This window comes from Vulpes lagopus, chromosome 21 (assembly GCF_018345385.1).
Source record: "Vulpes lagopus strain Blue_001 chromosome 21, ASM1834538v1, whole genome shotgun sequence".
NCBI lineage: Eukaryota > Metazoa > Chordata > Mammalia > Carnivora > Canidae > Vulpes > Vulpes lagopus.
In genome coordinates, this window is record NC_054844.1 from 36,761,741 (window position 1) to 36,782,336 (window position 20,596).

Sequence of the window (20,596 nt, forward strand, 5' to 3'; positions counted from 1 at the left end):
TCATCAGTAAAACCCAAGAGGATCCACTGAATAGGGATTAAATAATAATATAGTTCAGTTCGGTCAAGAATAGTAATTGGCATTTCACAAGAGCAGTAATTCATTTGGGCAGTACCCATAAAAATGTTGGCACTCTAATTAAAAAGTGCAAATGAAAAAATGTTTTTACTATCCCGGGGAAAGTGAAAATAACTGAAATCTAGTGAGGGTGGGAAAAGGCATTTTCATACTCTGCTGGTGCAAGTGTTCATTTATTATAAATATTATGGTTGACAATTTAGCAACCTGCATATCAAAAGCTCCTGAAAAGGCCATGCCACTTAAAATCTGCTTCTAGAATTTAGCCTAAGGAAATAGTAATTGGACATGTGCATAGATAATGTACAAGGATGCTCATTGCATCAGTGTTTATAAAAGCAGCAAATTGGAAACAATTTATGTGTTCATCAGCAGAGGGAATGTTTATATTATAGTGATTAAACATGATGCAGAGCTTTATATCAAGCTAGAAAAATGCCTATGATAGATGTTTATAAAATAGTATGTAGGGTATGGTACCATTTTGGGGTGTGTGTGTGTGTGTGAGAGAGAGAGAGAACCTGAAAGGATACATTCCCGAAATATTAAGCTCAGCTCAGCTCTGGGAGGTGGGATTATGTATGATTTTTATTTATTCCTTTTTACTTTTCTGTATCTTCAGGGTTTTTTTTGTTTGTTTGTTTGTTTTTGTTTTGTTTTTTTGTATTGAGTACATATTACTTTTATCATCAAGGGAGAAAGATTATTTTTATTCTAAGAAAAACGTAGACTGAGCTCATGCTACCTGTAAGGCTTAGCAGAGAACTCAGGGTGAGTGAGATCTGGCCACTGGCCTTCAGAAGTTAATAGTGTGGTTAACAGAGTGGGAAAGGAGACTGTGATTTGTACAAATACCATTCTGCGTCACTCTTGAGTACACCTTGATTATTATAGTGTCACCATCAAGGGTTCTTCATGGAGTATCTAGACATGCTTGACTCTAAGACAAACCAGAGTCCTCGCTTCTGGATATACCTTCCTTCTTCCCCTTTCTACTGACTTCCCTCCCATCAGTGTTCAAAAACGTACTCACTTATCCCCTACAATACACTAGTTAGTGAGCTGACTGCTTGTTGGGCCCCCGTGTGTGTCCACATATCTCTCCTTATTCCTGTTAACTAACAGGTTTCTTCCTCTTCATCCTGCTTTCCACAATACCAGTCTTTCCACCTTCAGCATCAAGCCCTATACCAGCAGTGCTTGGCATTTTTCTACTTTGCATTTTCTCACTATCCCTTGTTTTTACAAGCTGGGGAGGAGACCTGATAAAAGGAAAGAATTTGTTCTGGTCTCATCTCTTCTCTCTGCAGTTGTGTAAAGCAAAAAAAAAAGTTCCACTATTCCTTATGCTTTGAATCTCCCTGAGTTGGGGAAAACACTTCAGAGTATATCTCATAACTGTAGGGTATGTAAATAAAGTTTCATTGTGTCCCATATCTTGTGAGATCTAAATATTTACATAAAGGCTTTCCTTTCTAAACTTTGGTTTCCCTAGAACTTGCTGTGTGCATGGATTCAGGGTTTACTGAAAAATAGAAGATCCAACATTTTCACTTTAGTTTTCTGCTATGATAAAGTTTGCTTTTCTTCTGTTGTGTCCTCCTTGGAATTAATTTGCTTTGTTTTACTGGTCTTAAATACTGAGGAGAGTCTTGTGTTTTTTCTACATTCACATGTCAGTTACTCTAATTGTGTGAGTGTCTTGACATCATTTGTTTTTCATAATGTAATTCTTCAACTATTATTGTTAGACATTAAACCTTTCTTGCATCCTGCTTCATATAAGGTCAAGACTATTACCCAAATAAGCTTGGACTACTCTCCAGTATCATAGTCAATGGTGACTATTTGAAAATTCTGGAGATACAATCAGTTATCACTTGCTGTCCAAGGCAAGTTTCAAACACTCTTGCACATAAATAAGAGTTTGAGCAAAAATCCCAATTGGACTGCTTTTTATGCAGATCTTGGACAAATAACTTAAATTCAGCATTTCAAGCTCTAGGAATAGATGCCTCTATTGTAGAATGAGACTTCCAGTCTTGTTTTTGCAAGGTTATTTGAGGACCTGATTTGTGGACACTTGAGAAGTCTGAGATTGGACAAATGCTAAGCAGCAAGTTATTTCATGGGCTTGCCAAGTGCTGATACCAGGAATTCCAGGAGGGTGCTTAGTAAGATGGGCTGCTCACCTAGAACCAACCTAAATGCCACAGATCAGTGACACTCAGACAGTGGTTTCCCAGGTCCTCTCTTACCCCAGCCTTTCCTCCTCCACCTAGAAGACAGACCTCACCATCATGTTACCCATTCATATACCTGAAGCATCCTAGTCAAGAAGTTGAATGCCTTATTGCAGCCAAAGATTGCTTATGAGAAATTTTCCTACAAAGTAATTACTGGAAAATCCTCATCTTTGAATTTGTTTTTCTGTCTACTAGAACATTCTTTCTCAGTCCCTTGTCCTATAGCACAGAGATCTCAATTGGATCCAGGGACAGGACTGGTACCCACCCATACTTCCTAGCCAGTAGCAAAAAATTTTCAAGTTCTTAAATTCACAACTCCAGCTTACAAGTACTGGGCACAGTATTTTGCTGCTTGCATTTTTTATCCTGATTTGGCTAAAGAGATTCCTGCCCTCTAGGGCTCTTTTATCGAAGGAGCCACCCCACAAATAAAAGAAGGAAAGAAGCCAGCTTAGAGGAGGGAGGCCTGGAAAACATCACTTGCATGAATCACACCTGACGTCCCTTCTTATTCTCCTTTTCTCCTCAGCCAAGCTCTTACTGCTCAGACCAGCATGTCTCCTTTGCATCTCAAGTGTGAAATGTCAGAGGCAGCAGCCAAAGACAGAAGTGGTCAGGCCACTATTCCACGGTGGTTGGCAGCATAGTTTTGAAATAAGGACAAATGAACATGAGTGTTTTTTTAACCACTGCAGCCCTTAACTTAAAGTACACATCAGGTCAGGTGGCCACCAATGAGTAAATGAATGCTCGATTGGTGGAATCTAGTATCATCGGGACTGGTGAGGTCATTGGGTATTTTTGTATCCTTTGAGTAATACCTAGTAGTGCAATTGCTGGATTCTAGGGTAGCTCTATTTTTAACTTTTTGAGGAAGCTCCATACTGTTTTCCACAATGGCTGTACCAGTTTGCATTCCCACCAACAGTGTAAGAGGGCTCCCCTTTCTCCGCAACCTCACCAACACCTACTGTTTCCTGTGTTGTTGATTTTAGCCACTCCGTCTGGTATGAGGTGATATCTCATTGTAGTTTTGTTTTGTATTTCCCTGATGATGAATGCTGTTGAGCATCATTTCATGTGTCTCTTGGCCATCTGGATGTCCTCTTTGGAAAAATGTCCAGTTTCAGGTTTTTGTGTCTCATCTTGGTGCCATTTGACTTGGTCAAAAAGAATGAATATCAGGGATGCCTGGATGGCTCAGCGATTGAGTGTGTGCCTTTGACTCAGGGTGTGATCCCTGGGTCCTGGGATCGAGTCCCACATCGGGCTCCCTGCATGAAGCCTGCTTCTCCTCTGCCTGTGTCTCTGCCTCTGTCTCCCTCCTCTGTATCTCTCATGAATAAATAAATTATTTTTTTTTTTTAAAAAAAGAGTAAAGATCAGGTTTTGAGTAGGTACAAGCAATGCAGAGAGGTCAAAACTTGAATAATTAATTCATCACCAGTCATTTAAAGAAGTTTGTCAGTATTTATCCTGAGAGATTATTAAAATTTTACTATATAAAGCAAAACTTTAGGGGAGGAATTACTTTTTAGTTCTCTATTATTTCTTTCTTTTTTTTTTTAAGATTTTATTTAGTTATTTATAAGAAACACAGAGAATCAGAGACATAGCAGAGGGAGAAGCAGGCTCTCTGTGGGGAGCCCGATGTGGGACTCAATCCTAGGACCCAGGGATCATGACCTGAGCCAAAGGCAAATACTCAACCACTGAGCCACCCACGCATCCCAGTTCTCTATTAGGTGAGTTGAAATGTCCTATTGGGTGAGTTAGGCCTATAGTAGATTTATCAAGTGAAAAATCTAGCTTTTAAAAAAAACACAGTTTTGTTCATGAATCAGTCTTTTTAAATTTGGGCCAGACTTCTTGTCTGCTACCTATTTTTTCCAGCCCCACCTTGAGTTTCTCCCTTCTTCCCAATTGCCTAGTAGGAGGCCTTCTGCCAAGAGATGGGAAACCTAGATTTCATAGCAGTAGAAAACTGGCATCCTTTTCCCCAGCATTGCATTCCAGTAATACCATCTCAGAGTTTGACCCAGTTATTTCACACAGACAGCTGATGCCAAGTCCGTGAGGCTCTCCTCCAAACAAAGGGCCATGGTCTTCAGTCACACATGAGAGAGGTGCATGCAGACCAGATTATCCGGAGGCTGACTGCCAGCCTATGTGGCTGAGCAAGGGCAGTGGGAGGGAGAGTGTCTGGAGCCACGTGCAGGTGGGGTTCTCATTCCAGGCTTCATTCTTTAGCCCTTCACTTCAGTGAGTCCTGCTGGATGCCACCAAAGGCTACAGAAAAAAAAGTGGCTTTTGTACACTTTTCAGACATCTGTAATGGTGACCAGGTTTTTGTGACTATTATTCCACTCCACTGCACCTCCCCTTTGCCATTCTGAAGAAATTATTCATTCTTTCCCCCCTCTACACAAAATTTTCCTCTCGTAGCTGCCCCGGTTGTCACCAATTGTGTAAGATCTTCATTGAAAGGAAGAGAAAGGAGCCTAAAGGACTTTGTGACTGAAATGGAAAAGATGGGGCTTTAGCATTTTTGTACAGCTTTAAACACTTTTAAAAGTTTATGGATATTAAATAGCTGAAATTGTAAGTAAAAGAACTGAGTAGAGGCACCAGCCCAAGACACGGATGTGTCTGTTGTCCTGGCCCCTCTGTGCTCTGGCTCGGGAAACTCAAGGCAAGGGCACAATGTTTGTGGTTAGAATCCCTGGTTAAGTGTGACTGGGATAGAGGTGTGTTGAGTTAGGTTACACCAGCAGCATGTGCTCCACAGGCGAAGTAACCTGCTAAATGGGGGTGTTTTGACTGCTGGCCAGAGACCTTCACCTGCTCCATGGTGGAAAAGAAAGGAATGACGAGTTATCAGGTTCAGTAAAAGATGTATCTTCTCAAAAGTGTGAAGAAAAGGAAGACAGGGTAGTGATAAAATTAGGTGATTTTTGTATTAAATTGATGCTAAATGCAAAGAAGAATTAATTGCATTTAGTGATTAAGTGGTTCTGCCAAATGATTACAAAATGCAATCTCCCCATGAGCTTTCAGTGAAAACAGAAGTTAAAGATTTAAAAATATTGCTTATCACTTAAAAAAATAGTCTAATCCTTAAACAGCAACAAAATTCACGTAAGCATCTGGACAAGCTGTGTGAGCAACAGAAACCCAAGTCTTTGCTTACAGTGAATTAAAATAATTCTTTTCAAATCCACATGGTAATAAAGACTGTTTTAAACTCTATTAGGTCTGTGTTCAGCCATTGTTTCTTCATTCTTTTAAGCTCTAAACTAAAAGCTCACTTATTTATTATTGTTGCTGGGGTCATTCGTTTGTTTTATTTGCTAGGAGTGAAGGGATATTTTTTGTGGATTTGGGAACAAATATCAACAGCCATTGTAGCTTTTGTGTTTATCAAAGCATCATCTGATTTTGTTTAATGTTATAAAGTGGTACCTTCTGTAAACTGGGAAGGTCCGGAGAGAAATCATGAAAAATGGTAAAAAGGTTAGAAATTATGACTTAGGAAGGGTGAGATTTTCATAAACGGTGCTTTGCCTTAGATTTTTCTTCTTCGTAAATGAAGAAACTAAGATACTCCTTCAGATAGGCACCTCTGGTTACCGTGTTTATTTACAAAGTGACACTCCTTTGCTGTTGGAGGAGGGAATAATTCTGAGATGATTGTGTTTACATAGAAAATACTGATATTTTCCCATTTGTTTGTAGCATAATCCTAAACTGCTCAATTCAAGGACTCCTTTCACCAAGAACATGCTCTGCTTGCAAAGATCATGGTGACCGTGACCTCTTGGTTAAGTGACTAGGAATGGATTTTTTCTTTCTCTCTAAACACACTGATGTACCTATTAAAACTAGAAAATAAACACTTATAAATTGACACTTTAACAATTGGATTAAAATTTGTTTTTCCACACAGGAAGAATTTAATGGAAAACATGACTCCCTCTTTTTTAATGACGGTCAGCGAAGAATCGACTTTGTTCTAGTATATGAAGATGAAAGTAGAAAAGAAACCAATAAAAAGGGTTCAAATGAAAAACAAAGGGTAAGTTTTTGCTATTCTCGTTTTTATTTCTTACGATATTGTGAAGTGAAAAAAAATGTTTTTTTTTTAATGTAAGCAATAAAGTGAAACTGGTGTTTGAAATATCATGTACCAAACATACGTTCATATTTTCTCTGCTCATCATTCCCTCAAGCCATGTTAACAATTTTTTCTTTTGTAATTTGAAGCAGAAACTTCCTTGGGCTCTTAACCTCAGTTGGTTTCACAGCTGAAGACAGACTTTCTTCCAAGGAATTGCACTTTCTATCTGTAGAAGAGATTTACGTTATTATTTTTTTTCTAAGATTTTATTTATTCATGAAAGACACAGAGAGAGAGAGAGAGAGAGGCAGAGACAGACGTAGGCAGAGGGAGTAGCAGGCTCACCGTGAGGAGCCTGTTGTGGGACTCCATCCCAGGGCTCCAGGATCATGACTTGAGCCAAAGGCAGATACTCCACCACTGAGCCACCCAGGCGCTAAAATATTTGTGAGAAATAGAAAAATATTTGTGAATTCCATCATACCGTCTGTCAGGCCTTATTTAGGATTTAGGACTCCACCAAGGAAAGGCAATTTCAAAATCCTGTTTTCTTTGAAAGAAAAAAAAATATACCTAAATCATATTGATTTCCTAAATCTAGTATATCTATTAATATACTGTATTAATCTATCTCACCAAAATGTGATATTTACATTAAAAGTATACTTGGCGAGGTACCCGGGTGGTGCAGTGGTGGAGCTGGAGCCCTGAGCCTTAGGCTCAGGTTGTGATCCTGGGGTTCTGGAATTGAGTCCCACATCAGGCTCCTCGCGGGGAGCCTGCTTCTCCCTCTGCCTATGTCTCTGCCTCTCTCTCTCTGTGTGTCTCTCATGAACAAATATATAAAATCTTTTTTTTAAAAAAAGCATACATGCCTATTTGCTACAAAGTGGGAAAAGAAACTAATGATTAATAGTGACAGCAAATGTAGTAAGTGTGGTAACTAGCCTTCACTGTGCTCTTTGTGGATGGTATGTGCCTCGTGCATGCTTTGTCTTATTTCATTTTCATAGTAACCTGGGAGGTGCATTCTGTTATCGTACCATTATAGACAACAGGGGTGACCCTTAAGGTCACATGATTGCCCAAGGTCACTGACTCTAGCATGAGAAGTCATGAAGCCATGGTTCACAGTCTTGTCTTGAATCGAGAACCCGTGCTAGTCACCTCTCCCATTTTGTCACTTCCCTTCCTGCCTTTTCATTCATTGTCAGTCAAGCTGCTGCTTCATCCTTTTCCTTATCTTCAAGCTCTTCTAAGTATTTCTATCTGGAGATAGTAAACCATTTAGTAGGCTAGGGTTATAAAAAAAAAAAAATGCCTAGATCTTCTTTACCTGAACCCAAACTATATTAAACTGAAAGAGGACAAAAAGGAGAGAGCAAAAAAAAAAAAAAAAAAAAAAAAAAAAAAGGAGAGAGCATACATGTGTCATTGTTTCCCACTTTGGAAACAACTCACTCATTCTTTGTTTTGTTTTTGTTTTTGTTTTTGTTTTTGTTTTTGTTTTCCCTGTTCCTTTGTTCTCATGTCTACGCTATTACATATACACAAATTTAATTGTCCCTCTCTGCACTTTCCGAAATGCATCGTTTCTGCCCATGCTTCAAACCAACTGATGAAATCTTAAAATTTAATGAAGCCATCATACCTGTTTTGTTTGGGAAGGGCTAAGTTTACAGGTTGTATTTGCATGGTATCACATGCATTGGAACTTGACATTCAAATTTTATTTCTACCACTCCAATTATTTGGAGTAATTCCAATTGATATCACAAACTAGCCCTGATTGCAGTGGCTTGACACAATGAAAGTTTACTTATTGCTCATGTCAAGTCAGATGTGGCATTCCTGTTTGGCAAGATGGGTTTAGGGAAAAGGGTAGGGCTCTGTCCTTTGCATTCAGGGACTCAGGCTGATACAGAAGCTTTGCCATATTGCCATCTTCTATAGGTAGATCATCCTCAGCTTTAAAGTAAATAATAGTTTAAGAGAAAGGATGGAGAAAGTAATTGTGCTTCTTCACCACTTTGGCCTGGAGGTGACAACATCAATTGTGCCACATTCTTTTGGTCAGAACTCAGGAAAGTGGAAAATGTAGTATCTGACTGGACAGCCATTTCTCCATAGGAATGCTGTACTATGGGAGGGAAACTGAATCTTTGGTGGACAGCCGGCTTGTCTTGGCCACAGCTATTAATTGGCTCTATGACTTGAGGGAATTTTATGATCGGTATCATATTTTATTGTAATTTTTGAGATGCATGTTATTTTTCCATTTTGCCTTCTTCACAGTCAGGGTATGTCTTACAAATGATATATCATAATTTCATTGGTGGAGTTTTTCCTATTGATACGTAAAATATTGGTTCATCACACACTGATGGCATCTTAGATTCAGGAAGTGGGAACTCCAATACTCATTCCATAGGGTTGTAGTTAGGATTGAGTAAAATACTATGTAGAAATGTTATATAAATTGTTAGTATGTATTAGATAATAAATATTAATTCCTAAACCTTTACTTTTATTTCCAGTTTTCTTAGAACTAATGTATGAATATGAAAAGGCATGACTCCACTTTTGTTATTATATAATTTCTATATATATATATACATACATAATATATACATTATATATGTATATGTTTGCTAGAGTAATATAGCTTAGAATGTTTTATCATTTTTCTGTGGACACTAACATATATTAATGTACAGTCATAGTCACCATCATCAAATATTCATTAAACATCCATCATATGCCAATGGAACTGCATTGAGCACAATATAAAGTAAGTTAAACAAATCTAATCCATTAAAGTGTAAAGGAAACAGTTCTGGATTTAAACAAGAGTTTCACTGCCATGGTAAAGGGGCCCTAGAGCTGCTTACATTATTAATAAATGCTGCATTTGTTTTACACAGAAACATAGGTCCCAGAGTAACTCTCATAAATCAGGAGGAAAAAAAATCATTAATTTGGCAATCTCTGAACTCACAGATAGATGTACCATGATGTTGGTCTTTATAAGCCGTGCTTTGAAGTGCTTTGAGTTGTATTTGTACATATTACTTAGACTCCACCAGAATTTAAAGTTCAGCTTTGGAATCACATTTTTATTAATCAGAAAAATATTTGTGAATTCCATCATACCATCTGTCAGGCCTTATTCAGGATTTAGGACTCCACCAAGGAAAGGCAATTTCAAAATCCTGTTTTCTTTGAAAGAAAAAAAAAATTATGTCTAAATCATATTGATTTCCTAAAGTAACACCAAGGTAGACTTTGCTTGTAGCTGATCTAAAGAGTGTTGTTAAATACATTCTAGGGATGGAGAGAGAAGTTATCTGGTAGGGCTACAAAACATAGAGGAGTAAAAGGCTGCATCTTCCCATGAGCAAAAGAGAAAATATTTTTCCTAGCCAGATCTCCAAATAACATGTCACTTTGTCCTCTTATATTAGTGAAAATACTTCAGGAACTTCACACCTTCCTTTAAAAGCATAAATTGTTTACATTTCGATTAGGCATAGGGAATGACTGTAAGTTGTTTCAATAATATGTGCCCTAAATGCCACCGTCCTTGACACTGAGTCACTTTGAATATTCTTTTACTGCAAGAAACAGGAAAGTGGAAAATGTAGTATCTGACTGGACAGCCATTTCTCCATAGGAATGGAGAACAGGAAAACCATACTTAAAGTGGCTTAAATCCTAAAGGAAATCATTTCCTCACTTAAGAAGTAGCCTAGAAACAACATCATTTCTGTGTTAGATAATTTATTGGCTTACAGAGGTTGTCAGGAATTGAATCATCACATCCTTCCGCCCTGCCGTCCATCCTCAATATGTTGCTGTTCTTAAACTGACTTTACCTTGTACAAGATGGTGGTGGTACTTTGAAGCACCTGGAGGTGGGAATGCCCTTTTTTAGGGGGAGAAGAAAGCTCCCTACCCTATAAAAGCTCTAAGCAGATCTCCCTTCACAGTTCTTTGTCTATCATAGGTCTGTTCCAAAAATGACTGTTGGCAAGATGAATGGAATTACTTAGCATCATTAGCATAGACAAATGAAGATGAGTCTTTTGTCTCTTAAATTGCTGGATTACCCAATACCTGAAAAACCATAAGGCTTTTCTTAGCAGTGAAGAAGGGGGAAACGACTGACTGTTCAGTAGGTAGCCAGCGGCATGGCACATGATTAATTATACATAATTATATATAAATGTGTTCGATGTACATTAGGAAGAGCAAAGATGTTCTAATGAAAACAATTTTCTGTATTTTTCTCCAACTCTTTCTGCTCAGTTTTGTTTGTAACATTTCTTCCACTTCTTTTTGCTAGCACTACAAACTAGTGGCAGAGTCCATCTATTTTGGATTTTGTTTTGTATGACGCTGGGCATCCCTTCAAACAGATGAGCTTATGACCAAGTAAAAGTATGATTCAGATGATGGTAGAGAGGGTAGAGGGGTCAAGGTAGCACAAAGACAGTCTAAGCAATCCTGAGTAAGTGTTTTATTTATTTAACTTTCTGTCTGCACAATCCATTCCTAAAAGTTAATGGAAAATTTATTTCCTTGAAGTTGATGAAAATTTCATATATGGATGTGGAAATTTGTATCTAATACCTGACTTTAAGAATTCTTTAGTATGTGGCAGAAGGATCGGGCCAGTGGAGATCCTAGCATGTGAGGTTTTTAAGAAATGAGCAATCAAACTAAATTATATCCAACCTTTCAAATAATGTGAGACAGCTAACTAATTGGTTACAGAACCCGTCAGCCTTTAAAACTGTTATCCGTTATGTTAGATGAGTTATCATGAGGTTGGAAATGTTTGCCTAGGGATGCCTTGGTGGTTCAGTGGTTGAGCATCTGCCTTTGGCCCAGGGCGTGATCCCGGAGTTATTTAAATAAATTAAAAAAAAAAAAAAAGAAAGAAATGTTTGCCTAGAAGCTGTATGAGATCTCTTTGGACATGTTTCAAAGTTCATCAAGAAGTTCTAGTACAGTGAATATATTATATCACTCCATTTACTGAGGTCTTATGTTTTTCAGTAAACTTTTATAACAGTGTCCATGAAGATCTTGTACTGTTTTTCGTTTGTTCGTTTGTTTTTTTAGTTTCAGGTATACAATTTAGTGATTCAAGACTTAATACAACACTCAGTGCTCATCACAAGTGTACTCTTTAATCCCCCATCACCTATTGAACCCATTCCCTCCACCCACCTGCCCTCTGATAACCATCAGTTTGTTCTTTATGGTTGAAAGTCTGTTTCTTGGTTTGTCTCTCTCTCTTTATTTTCCCCCTATGATCATTGCTTTGTTTCTTAAACTACAGAAGTGTGAAATCCTCTGGTATTTGTCTTTCTCTGATCTTATACATTCTTATTAACTAGTCTCATTTTAAAATTTTGTTGATATTGTCAGAAGCATTTTAAATTGTGGCTTGTGATTTATTGTGTATTTAAAAAGTTCATGGATTTTCATAAATTCTACCTAGAAACCTTGATAAACTCTTTTTAGTTATACTTTCCAATTCATCTATTAAGTTTTCTCAGAAAAAGACCTATTATCTATAAATGATGAGAGCTTTGCTCTACCTTTGCCACCTTTATACTTTTTCCCTTTTCTTGTTAAAGTACAGCAGCTAAGCCCTCTTGAATAAAACCAGTAACACATAGTAGTCACCATTTTCATGTTCCTGATTTTTGGGGGAATGTTTCTAAAATTTCCCCATTAAATATCTCACCTGCTATAAAATTTTTGTAGTTTTCTTTCAAAAAGCAAAAGGAGTCCCCTTCTAGTCCTAGATTGCTAAGAGTTTTTATGATAGTTGAGTTTTACATTTTATTAAGTGCTTTTTAAAAAAATCTGTTGAGGGATCACATGGCTTGACTTCTCATTAAGCCTTATGTGTATTAAATGTATGGTATTTGTGGCTAATGGGCAATAATTAACAGTATAGATAACTCAAAAATCATTTATTATTGACTTCAGCTTGCAAGTATAATTTTCCTAGTCATTAGCTCCCTACTTATGCTAATACTACATTAACATAGTTTATTTATAATTCATTAAAAAGTATTTGAGGTCACTTACAGAAATAATATCAAGAATAAAAACAATTAAATGAGAAACACAGAGTTACAAAAGTAAAGCCCAGGAAAATAAAATGAAGCTGTCTGTGAGAGTAATAAACAAAATGATTTTTTATTAACCACAGGTCCTGTTCAGAAGTTAGAGTTCAGCTGTAAACTTGCTTCTGAGTTTCCTAGTAGCCAAAGAAAATAGGAGATGTTATTAATATGGTCTAAAGTTTTAACACAATAAAAACAAAACTGTTTAAAAGAAATATAATGTTCTGAGGATCTCCCAGAAAGAAATTCATTCCATGGAACCTCATATAGGAGAAGACATGATTGGATAGATCTAACATTGGCATATCTTCTCCAAGTTGAAGAAATAAAAGAATGGCAGAGAGGGATTATAAAGAATCAGAACAGCATAAAATTTCCTAGAAATGACATGTTTGCCACAGATATTCTGTGAATGGAAACTTGAGCATTATATTAGGATAGGTTAAGAAGAAATGATGGCAAGTGGTGTCAGCTGGTTTTACCTTCTCAGATGAATTTTGGTAGGTGTCCTCTCTTCTTTTTTAGGCAAAAAAATCTGGTCTAACTTCAATTTGCTAGCATTTTAGACTAAGGCAGGGAGCTCTTCTTTATATTTTTATCTCCTTTCTTTACACCCTACTTATACTCAGATTGTAGGTTAAAAGGAATAAAGTAAATTAGAATCAGCAGTTTCAAATTACAGCTACAAAATGTGTTGCTGGTATAAGCATGTTTGGTTTTATTTTTGAGTACTCAGCACAAGAGCAATGAATCCAAATCTTGCTTCTAACTCCCAAAATGGGAAGTGTCATTGGGTCCGGTCCTTAAAACAGTCAAATGAAAAGGTCAGTGAAATCCTAAAAAGTAAAACCTAATTATTCTATTTCATCTCACAAAGATGTGGAGAACAGAAAGTCCTTGCTTTTTCCTGATCGGTCCTTCTGAGATCTGACCTTAGGTTTGAATGAATAAGCTGTCATTTGCCCCTGTGGTTTCAAACAGTCCCCTGTATCTCACTTTTTAAAAGGTACTAGATTAGGAAAAATCAACTATGCTGAATTTTTATGAGGAATAGGCTGAAAGGGATAAGTAATAATAAGAGTAGCTGCTCTGTGCATAGAGAAGGTATGTCTTAATGACAGTATTTCTTAACTTTGGTAAGAGGCACCTGTTTTACTCATTGAAAGTAGATTATTCAGGCGGCATCCTATACCGACTGAGTCAGAATCTCCAGGAGTAGGGCCCAAGAATCTGCATTTTAAGCAAATGCTCCAAGTTGTTTGTATAAACAAGTTTGGAAAACTGCACTAAAATGTTTATAGTAGTCATCTCAGCAGTGAGTTGTTATAAGGTGACTTTTCTCCCCTTCTCAGAAAATTTCTGTTTTCTGAGTTACCCACAGAGAGCATTTATTTCTTTTGGAATTACACCTAAAATGTTCATTTAAAAAGAAGATATGGAAGTGAATTTCAGCTAAGTATTCACTTCCATTCCACGCTTACTATTTAGAATGCTCATCGTTTTTCTGTCCCCTAGAGAACACATATTACCTACTTGAGTAAATTCCTCATCAGATCGGTCCACTGACATTAAATGTTTTATCACCAACATGTGAATTTAAATTAAGTCCCAATTAAATTATTTATTCTGCTTACTGAACCTTTTTGAGTACGTGATATATGACTAATAAATAGTACTTAGACAGTAATTTTTGGTACAAATTAAGTACCTTTAACTTACTCTTCGTTCATCTTTGTAGGCTTAAGAAAGATTGGCAAATTGAAAAATACTGACAGTACCATCAGTACTTTGCCTAACAAAGCTGTAAGAATACTTGAAATTAATCTATGCATATATTTCATTAATCCCAACTGATTTGTGCTTTATTATCATTACAGTGTGTTCAGTAATTTTATTTTGTAGGCATTACAACCCTTTTTTTTTTTTTTAATTCTGCAAAAGCTGGGTGACATAAAGAAAATGGCAGATTGGTGTTTACAATCAGTATTATTGCTGTATAATTCACAAGCCAGTCCTCCTCACAATGACTTTATTAAGCCAAATGAGATGTGTAATCTAAGGTGCTTAGGGACAGAAAGCTTCCTTAATTATGCCAGTCTGTCCTTTGTGATTTTGATTGCTTTTATTCTTTATTTCTCTGACAGCTGTATTAACCTCTCAAAAGAGACATGAATAAAATTCCAGTTTCTGGGGTAGGATAGGTATTCTTATCCTTTCTCCTTTGAACCCCCAGCACCATTCTCCACCAACAGTAGTAGAATCACATCTATCTTTTTTGTGAGATACTCGGGTCCTCAGTGATTACAGTCATTTTGGATTTACTAGAACTAGATTAAAAAAAAAAAAAAGATCCAGGTTGCAATGCCAATGAATTTGTTCTCCTAGAGACAGAAGAATCTGTAGCACAATCTAAAGTGTGACTGGACATTTTTCAGAGCCAAAGAGCCTACTTTGGTTATTTTCTGCTGTTAAATCCAGACCATAGACTATAGAACATAGTTTAGGTTCATATATGTAAAGTTTTCCAATTAGGTCCATAGATAATTTTTAATTAAAAATTGTGTGACTTCATTTTCATTTTTTCAACAAGTATTTATTGAATAATGGCTATGTCAGTCAATGTGCAATGTTAATTTTCTTTCATTTTTAACATGGAAGACAACTCTACCCTCATTTTTTTAAATGTCAAGAACAGTTACTTATCTAAGTATAAATTCTACAGAGAAGTGAAGATGATGATTTCATATTAAACAGATTGAAGCAATCTTTTCTTAAGTAATCAGTCTTTTCCTGGTATGTGCTTGTTTGACAAATACAGCACATATGCTAATTTACTTTAGCTACCTGACAAACCAAGAAAACTGGTTTGATCAATTTTTAAAATATTCCACTAGTTCTTTGTGAATTGCCTTGCCAAAGGAAAATAACAAGAACTGTCTTATTAAAGTAACTCCAAGGTGATAGATTAACATGTTTAAGCAAATAAAAATGTCCTATCCTTGATTCAACTGTTTAAGTATTTATAGTGAGTGGTAAAATAGAGGGCATTATAAACCAACTCCAAGGTCTACCAATTATCTTGAGAGAAATCAGGTAAATATCTTAGGAGTTCTTTGTAAAGAACTAGATAAGAACTAAAATAGGATAAATTAGTACAACCTTTCTGGAGGGCAGTATGGCAGTACATATTAAAGAACTTAAAATTACATACGCTCTTTGATTTAACAATTTTGCTTCTGGGACTTTATCCGAGGAAATAATAATGGATGCACAAAGACTGTTCTACAAGGATTTTTATAATAGGGAAAATTAGGAGCAACCTAAATATCCAACAATTTGGGATTTGTTAAATAAATTATAGTACATCTCTGAGAGAATATTACCGAGTCATTAAAATGAGATTGAAGAAAAATATTTCTAAGATTTTCTGCACCTTTGATACTCCCATGTACAATTCACTCTTGTCAGTGACCTCCCTTACTGTACACAGGAATGAGGGAAAAGTGAGATATAGAGCTGTGTTTTTACAACCTTCAAAATCTAAGAAGGATAGACACACACACACATACACACACTATCTCACACAGATATACACATTTATCAGATATCAAAGGAGTCCAAAGACCAGAATGACCAAGTAGTATAGAAGAGTCAAGAAGAGAGAGGGCTGTGTAACTCAGCATTAAGATCCATTTCTTGGAGTTCTAGTAAAACAATGTTGTTGTCTCACTGGAGGATTAAGGGTCATGGGGTGCACAGTATGGAGGCCATGTGGATTAGGGTTGCCTATTTTTGTTTCAGATATTGAAAAAGAGGTGAACCTCTAAGGTCTACATGTGAGAGAGGTTGGTTGGTTGGTTGGTTGGTTGGTTGGTTGATTTATTTATTTGTTTGTTTGTTTGTTTATTTAAGAAAAAAGGGAAGTTGGGCATGTTTGAAGGCAGAAAAAGAGGATATGGTAATGGCTAACATATATGTAAGGCTAACATATCTGTAAGGCCTACTGAGGACTTTCATACCCATGATAACATTTGATCCCTAAAAAAAAGCCAAGATGAAGATATTTCTTGCCCTATTTTTGAAATGAAGTCACTGATGCTTGTATGATTTAAGTTATTTGCCCAATGTCACAAAACCTGGATTTGAATTTTGATTCTGAATCTATTATGCCAGTATTTTCCAAAAGGAAACCAAAACTGGAAGAGCTAAAGGAGCTATTTGGTAGACTAAAATCTGAAAAGAGAGAGTCCCATGAAGGCAGTAAAGAGTTGTAGCCTCAATTTAGGAATTCCATAGAGGAGGAGCCATGTCCTACTTACACTGTTTAGTATGTTGCAGTCATGGTGATGCAGCTGATACAAACAAGACAAGGAGTAGTTTGTGTTTTGTATGTTGGATGACAGAACTGCCTTCCTGGGGGGGGAAGAGGGGCTGGTTCATTTCCAGCTGTCTAAACCATCCCCTTTTGTCATCTAGTAATTCAGACTCCAAGGTGTCTGGAAATCACTTCATGCTCTGGATGTCCCTATGCTATCTGGTACTAGTACACTCCAGAATTAAACTATATCTCTTCTTCTCTGTCATATCCTGTAATACTCGTAACTAAAAGTTCACAGAACATTTTGGGGGACTTAGTTGCTATACTCAGTAATTTGTACTCTTCAATCTATCCCTACATCATAGGCAGCCACCAGTCCACCATCCACTATTCACTCATTCATCAGACATTTATTGCATGTTTATTCTATTATAGGTCTGTTCTAAGTGCTGAGGGTATCAAGATTAAAAGACAGACATGTCTAGAGGCAAGGATGGTAATTGAAGAGAATATAGGGGCATGGAAGGATTTAATATTGTTAAGGATGGGAAACATTTTAAGTGTTTGTTGGCTGGGAATAAGAGTGATGAAGAGGAGGGACACCTGGGTGGCTCAGCAGTTGAACATCTGCCTTCGGCTCAGGTCGTGATCCCGGAGACCCAGGATTGAGTCCCACATCGTGCTCCATGCATGGAGCCTGCTTCTCCCTCTGCCTATGTCTCTGTCTCTCTCTCTCTCATCAATAAATAAATAAAGTCTTAAAAAAAAAAAAAGAAGAGTGATGAAGAGGAAAGAGTAAAGGGAAAAAGAGAAGGTATTGCTTAAGCAAGCTCAAGAAGAGATACCAAGAGGATACAGTCTCCTGACCCCAAGAAGAGAGATGGCATCTAGCTATTGATAGATACAAAGACACCTGCAGGAGTTCACGAGTGGCTGCCTTTTTCCCTGCAAGGAAGGAAGCAAGGTCACTTGCAGAGTGTGCTGGACTGGAGTTAGGTGTGGAGTGTGAGGAGCTCTTTGAAAGTTTGGAAGCAGCTCCCTGGTGGATGACTAGGGGCCAGGACGGAGATGGCTGTGTGTCATAATGTAACTGTATGTTACAGTTACTACTAACTGTGGTAGGTCCATGAATTTATAACAAGGCCAGTTAGCACAGTTGTGTGATTTCTTTCTGCCAGCACTTAATTATTAAAATAGGCATTTAGCCACTAGAGAAGTTCCTCTTGTGACTGATTCTCCTGCTCTTCTAACTAGAAAGATTTGTCTACAAGAGTGAATATCGTTGGGCCTGAGCCTTCACATTCTAACTGAAATTATTCGTGACTTCAAAAGGATACAGAAGACACAGTCATGGATCCTGCTAATGAGACAGTCTGGGTTGCCCCTTGTACAGACTCAGGATGAGTCATCTTCCCTGAAAGAGAGGAAGTCAGTGTCTGGTGTACTCAGAGCACCCACTCCCTCCACTGTACAGTGATGTGGGGTTTAAGCTGACAACTTTTCCCTAGTTCACAGTTACTGTGTCAGACATGATTCTGTCTGGCAAGTAACAGAGATGAGCTCTAACTTCAGCAGACAAAGAGTTTATCAGAAGAGTGTTGGGGAGCTCCCAGGTTCTTCTGAAGGGAGTTGGACAAATAAGCCTGGAAACCAGGCAGTCAGGAGCAGTTCCCCAAATCCCACTACAGAGCCATTTTGGGAGAGAACACATGGTTGCTGCCCAGAGCCACTGCTGGCACCACTGACTAGCAGTGATGCCCAAAAATCTCCTGCTATAACTTCCACTTCTGCTGTCTCTGGAACTGGCATTCCCTCTCCCAACCACCCTACAATGAGTTCTCCTTGGCCCAGCTTGTGTCACTAGCTTCTGAGTGAGAGTCTGGAGTGGTTGGTCTGATGGACAAGGCCTAGCTCACGTGCCAACAGCTGAACTTCACAGAAAACCAGGAAGGAGAATGAAGGAGCGTTTTTATCTCCTACAATGGGCATGGGCTCTGGGGAGAGTCAAAATGTTGGGTGGCCATAAAGAACAACAAATGCCTGTGACACCATCATGAAACACATGGGTAAATGTTTCAGTTCTTCTCTATCAGAAGAAGGTCTGAGGTCATGGGATGCCGAGTTTCTCTGTTGTCCCCCCCATAGCAAACTATTTTAAATTCTTTGAATTTTCAATATTTTGAAGGACGCTCTCAGGAATATTTGTAGAAGGAATGAATAAATATTTATTGAGTATATTCTTTCAGTATGTATTGGGCATATACTCTGTGCCAAGCACCATGGTGAACATTATTTACAGGATCAAAAATGTTTTTATTTTATGTTTTTTTTTTTTTAATTTATTTTGGAGGGAGGGGCAGAGGGAGAAGAAGAGAGAATCTTAAGCAGACTCCATGCCCAGTAAGGACCCCAACTCAGGGCTCAGTCTCATAGCCGTGAGATCATGACCTGAGCCATAACCTACTGAGCCACCCAGGCGCTCCTCAAAAATGCTTTAAGCAATACTAAAGAAAGAAGCAATGAGGCACAAGAATTGGACTACCATGCAAGAATCAAAATGCAAGTTAGGCTCTAGAGTGGAGAAATACTACCTACATAGAAGCAGGATGAGTCTGAGGCAGCTTCCCAAGTTGAGGTTGGAGATATGGCAAGTCAGGTTGTTTATTCATGTTTAGGGGAGTTGTAGCACTTTGCTGCGTTTTCTCTAAGTGACTCTTGCATCTCTAATAGTAATTAGCAGTTACATTTATTACATTTGTAAAGCTCATAGGCCAGCCTCTAGCATGTTGTAAGTACTTTATAACATCACTTATTAAATAAATAAAAATTAAAGACATATTCTGTTCTGATACTTCCACAGAATATGATAGGGATTCCAGTTGGACCCAAACTTAGCCAAATACTAGGTGTATTTTTTCACCTTTTGGCCTTTGGCCTTTTTCCTACAGCACCATCTGTTTTCTATTTGCTAGCTGCTTTACGTGTTCTAGGCACTTTGATAGCACTGCAGCTCAGCCAATTCTCTGCCCCTTGACAATTGGCAAATCATGAATGATACTCGCTGGGCAAAGTGGTCAGATTGATGGATCCCCTGGATGACTTAGGCCATCATCCACTAATTCTTTTATCTTGTTAACTGTTAAAGTTAAAAGAAAAATTTTTTGATCCAGCTTTTTCAGTTGTCTTCAGTAGGAGAATTGGTCCAATTAATCTTCTGTGATGACTAGAAATAGAAATTCTAGTCTATATGCTTAATGTAGTTTGAATCATACAATTCTCATGAGAACCTCAAAAGGAAACAGTGAGGCTTTCTCCATTCTATAGAGGAGAAAAGTGGGGCACAGAAAGTTTGTTTCCTGCCAAGGGTCAAAGAGCTGATAAGTGATGGCACCAGAATTTGAACACAGGCAGTCTGGTTTTAGAGTTTGTATGCTTCACGCCTGTCTACACTCATTTTCCTGCTTTCATGAAGCAGTATAGCTGTTTCATCACCAAAAGCACTCTTTTAAAAGGTTAAATAAATCTCTACCTTTACATGCTTTCCTTACAACTTAGGACACAGCTTGACAAAAGCCTAGCCAGATAGAATTTAATATCAATAAATACAGTACATTCTGCATCTTTTCAAATGGCCATATGACACAGATCTATTATCAATTAAGTAGTTCCCTATTTTTGTAGATTTAGA

At 37.6% G+C, this 20,596-nt stretch overlaps 1 protein-coding gene across 2 annotated transcripts in view; it reads left to right on the top strand.

Moving 5' to 3' along the window:
• ANO6 (anoctamin 6) overlaps nt 1-20,596 on the top strand; it is a 189,967-nt gene that overhangs the window by 102,538 nt on the left and 66,833 nt on the right. For both annotated transcript variants that reach the window (XM_041735628.1, XM_041735629.1), the window contains one exon: nt 6,274-6,402. In XM_041735628.1, the coding sequence (XP_041591562.1) occupies nt 6,274-6,402 (129 nt within the window). The remainder of the gene's footprint in view (nt 1-6,273; nt 6,403-20,596) is intronic.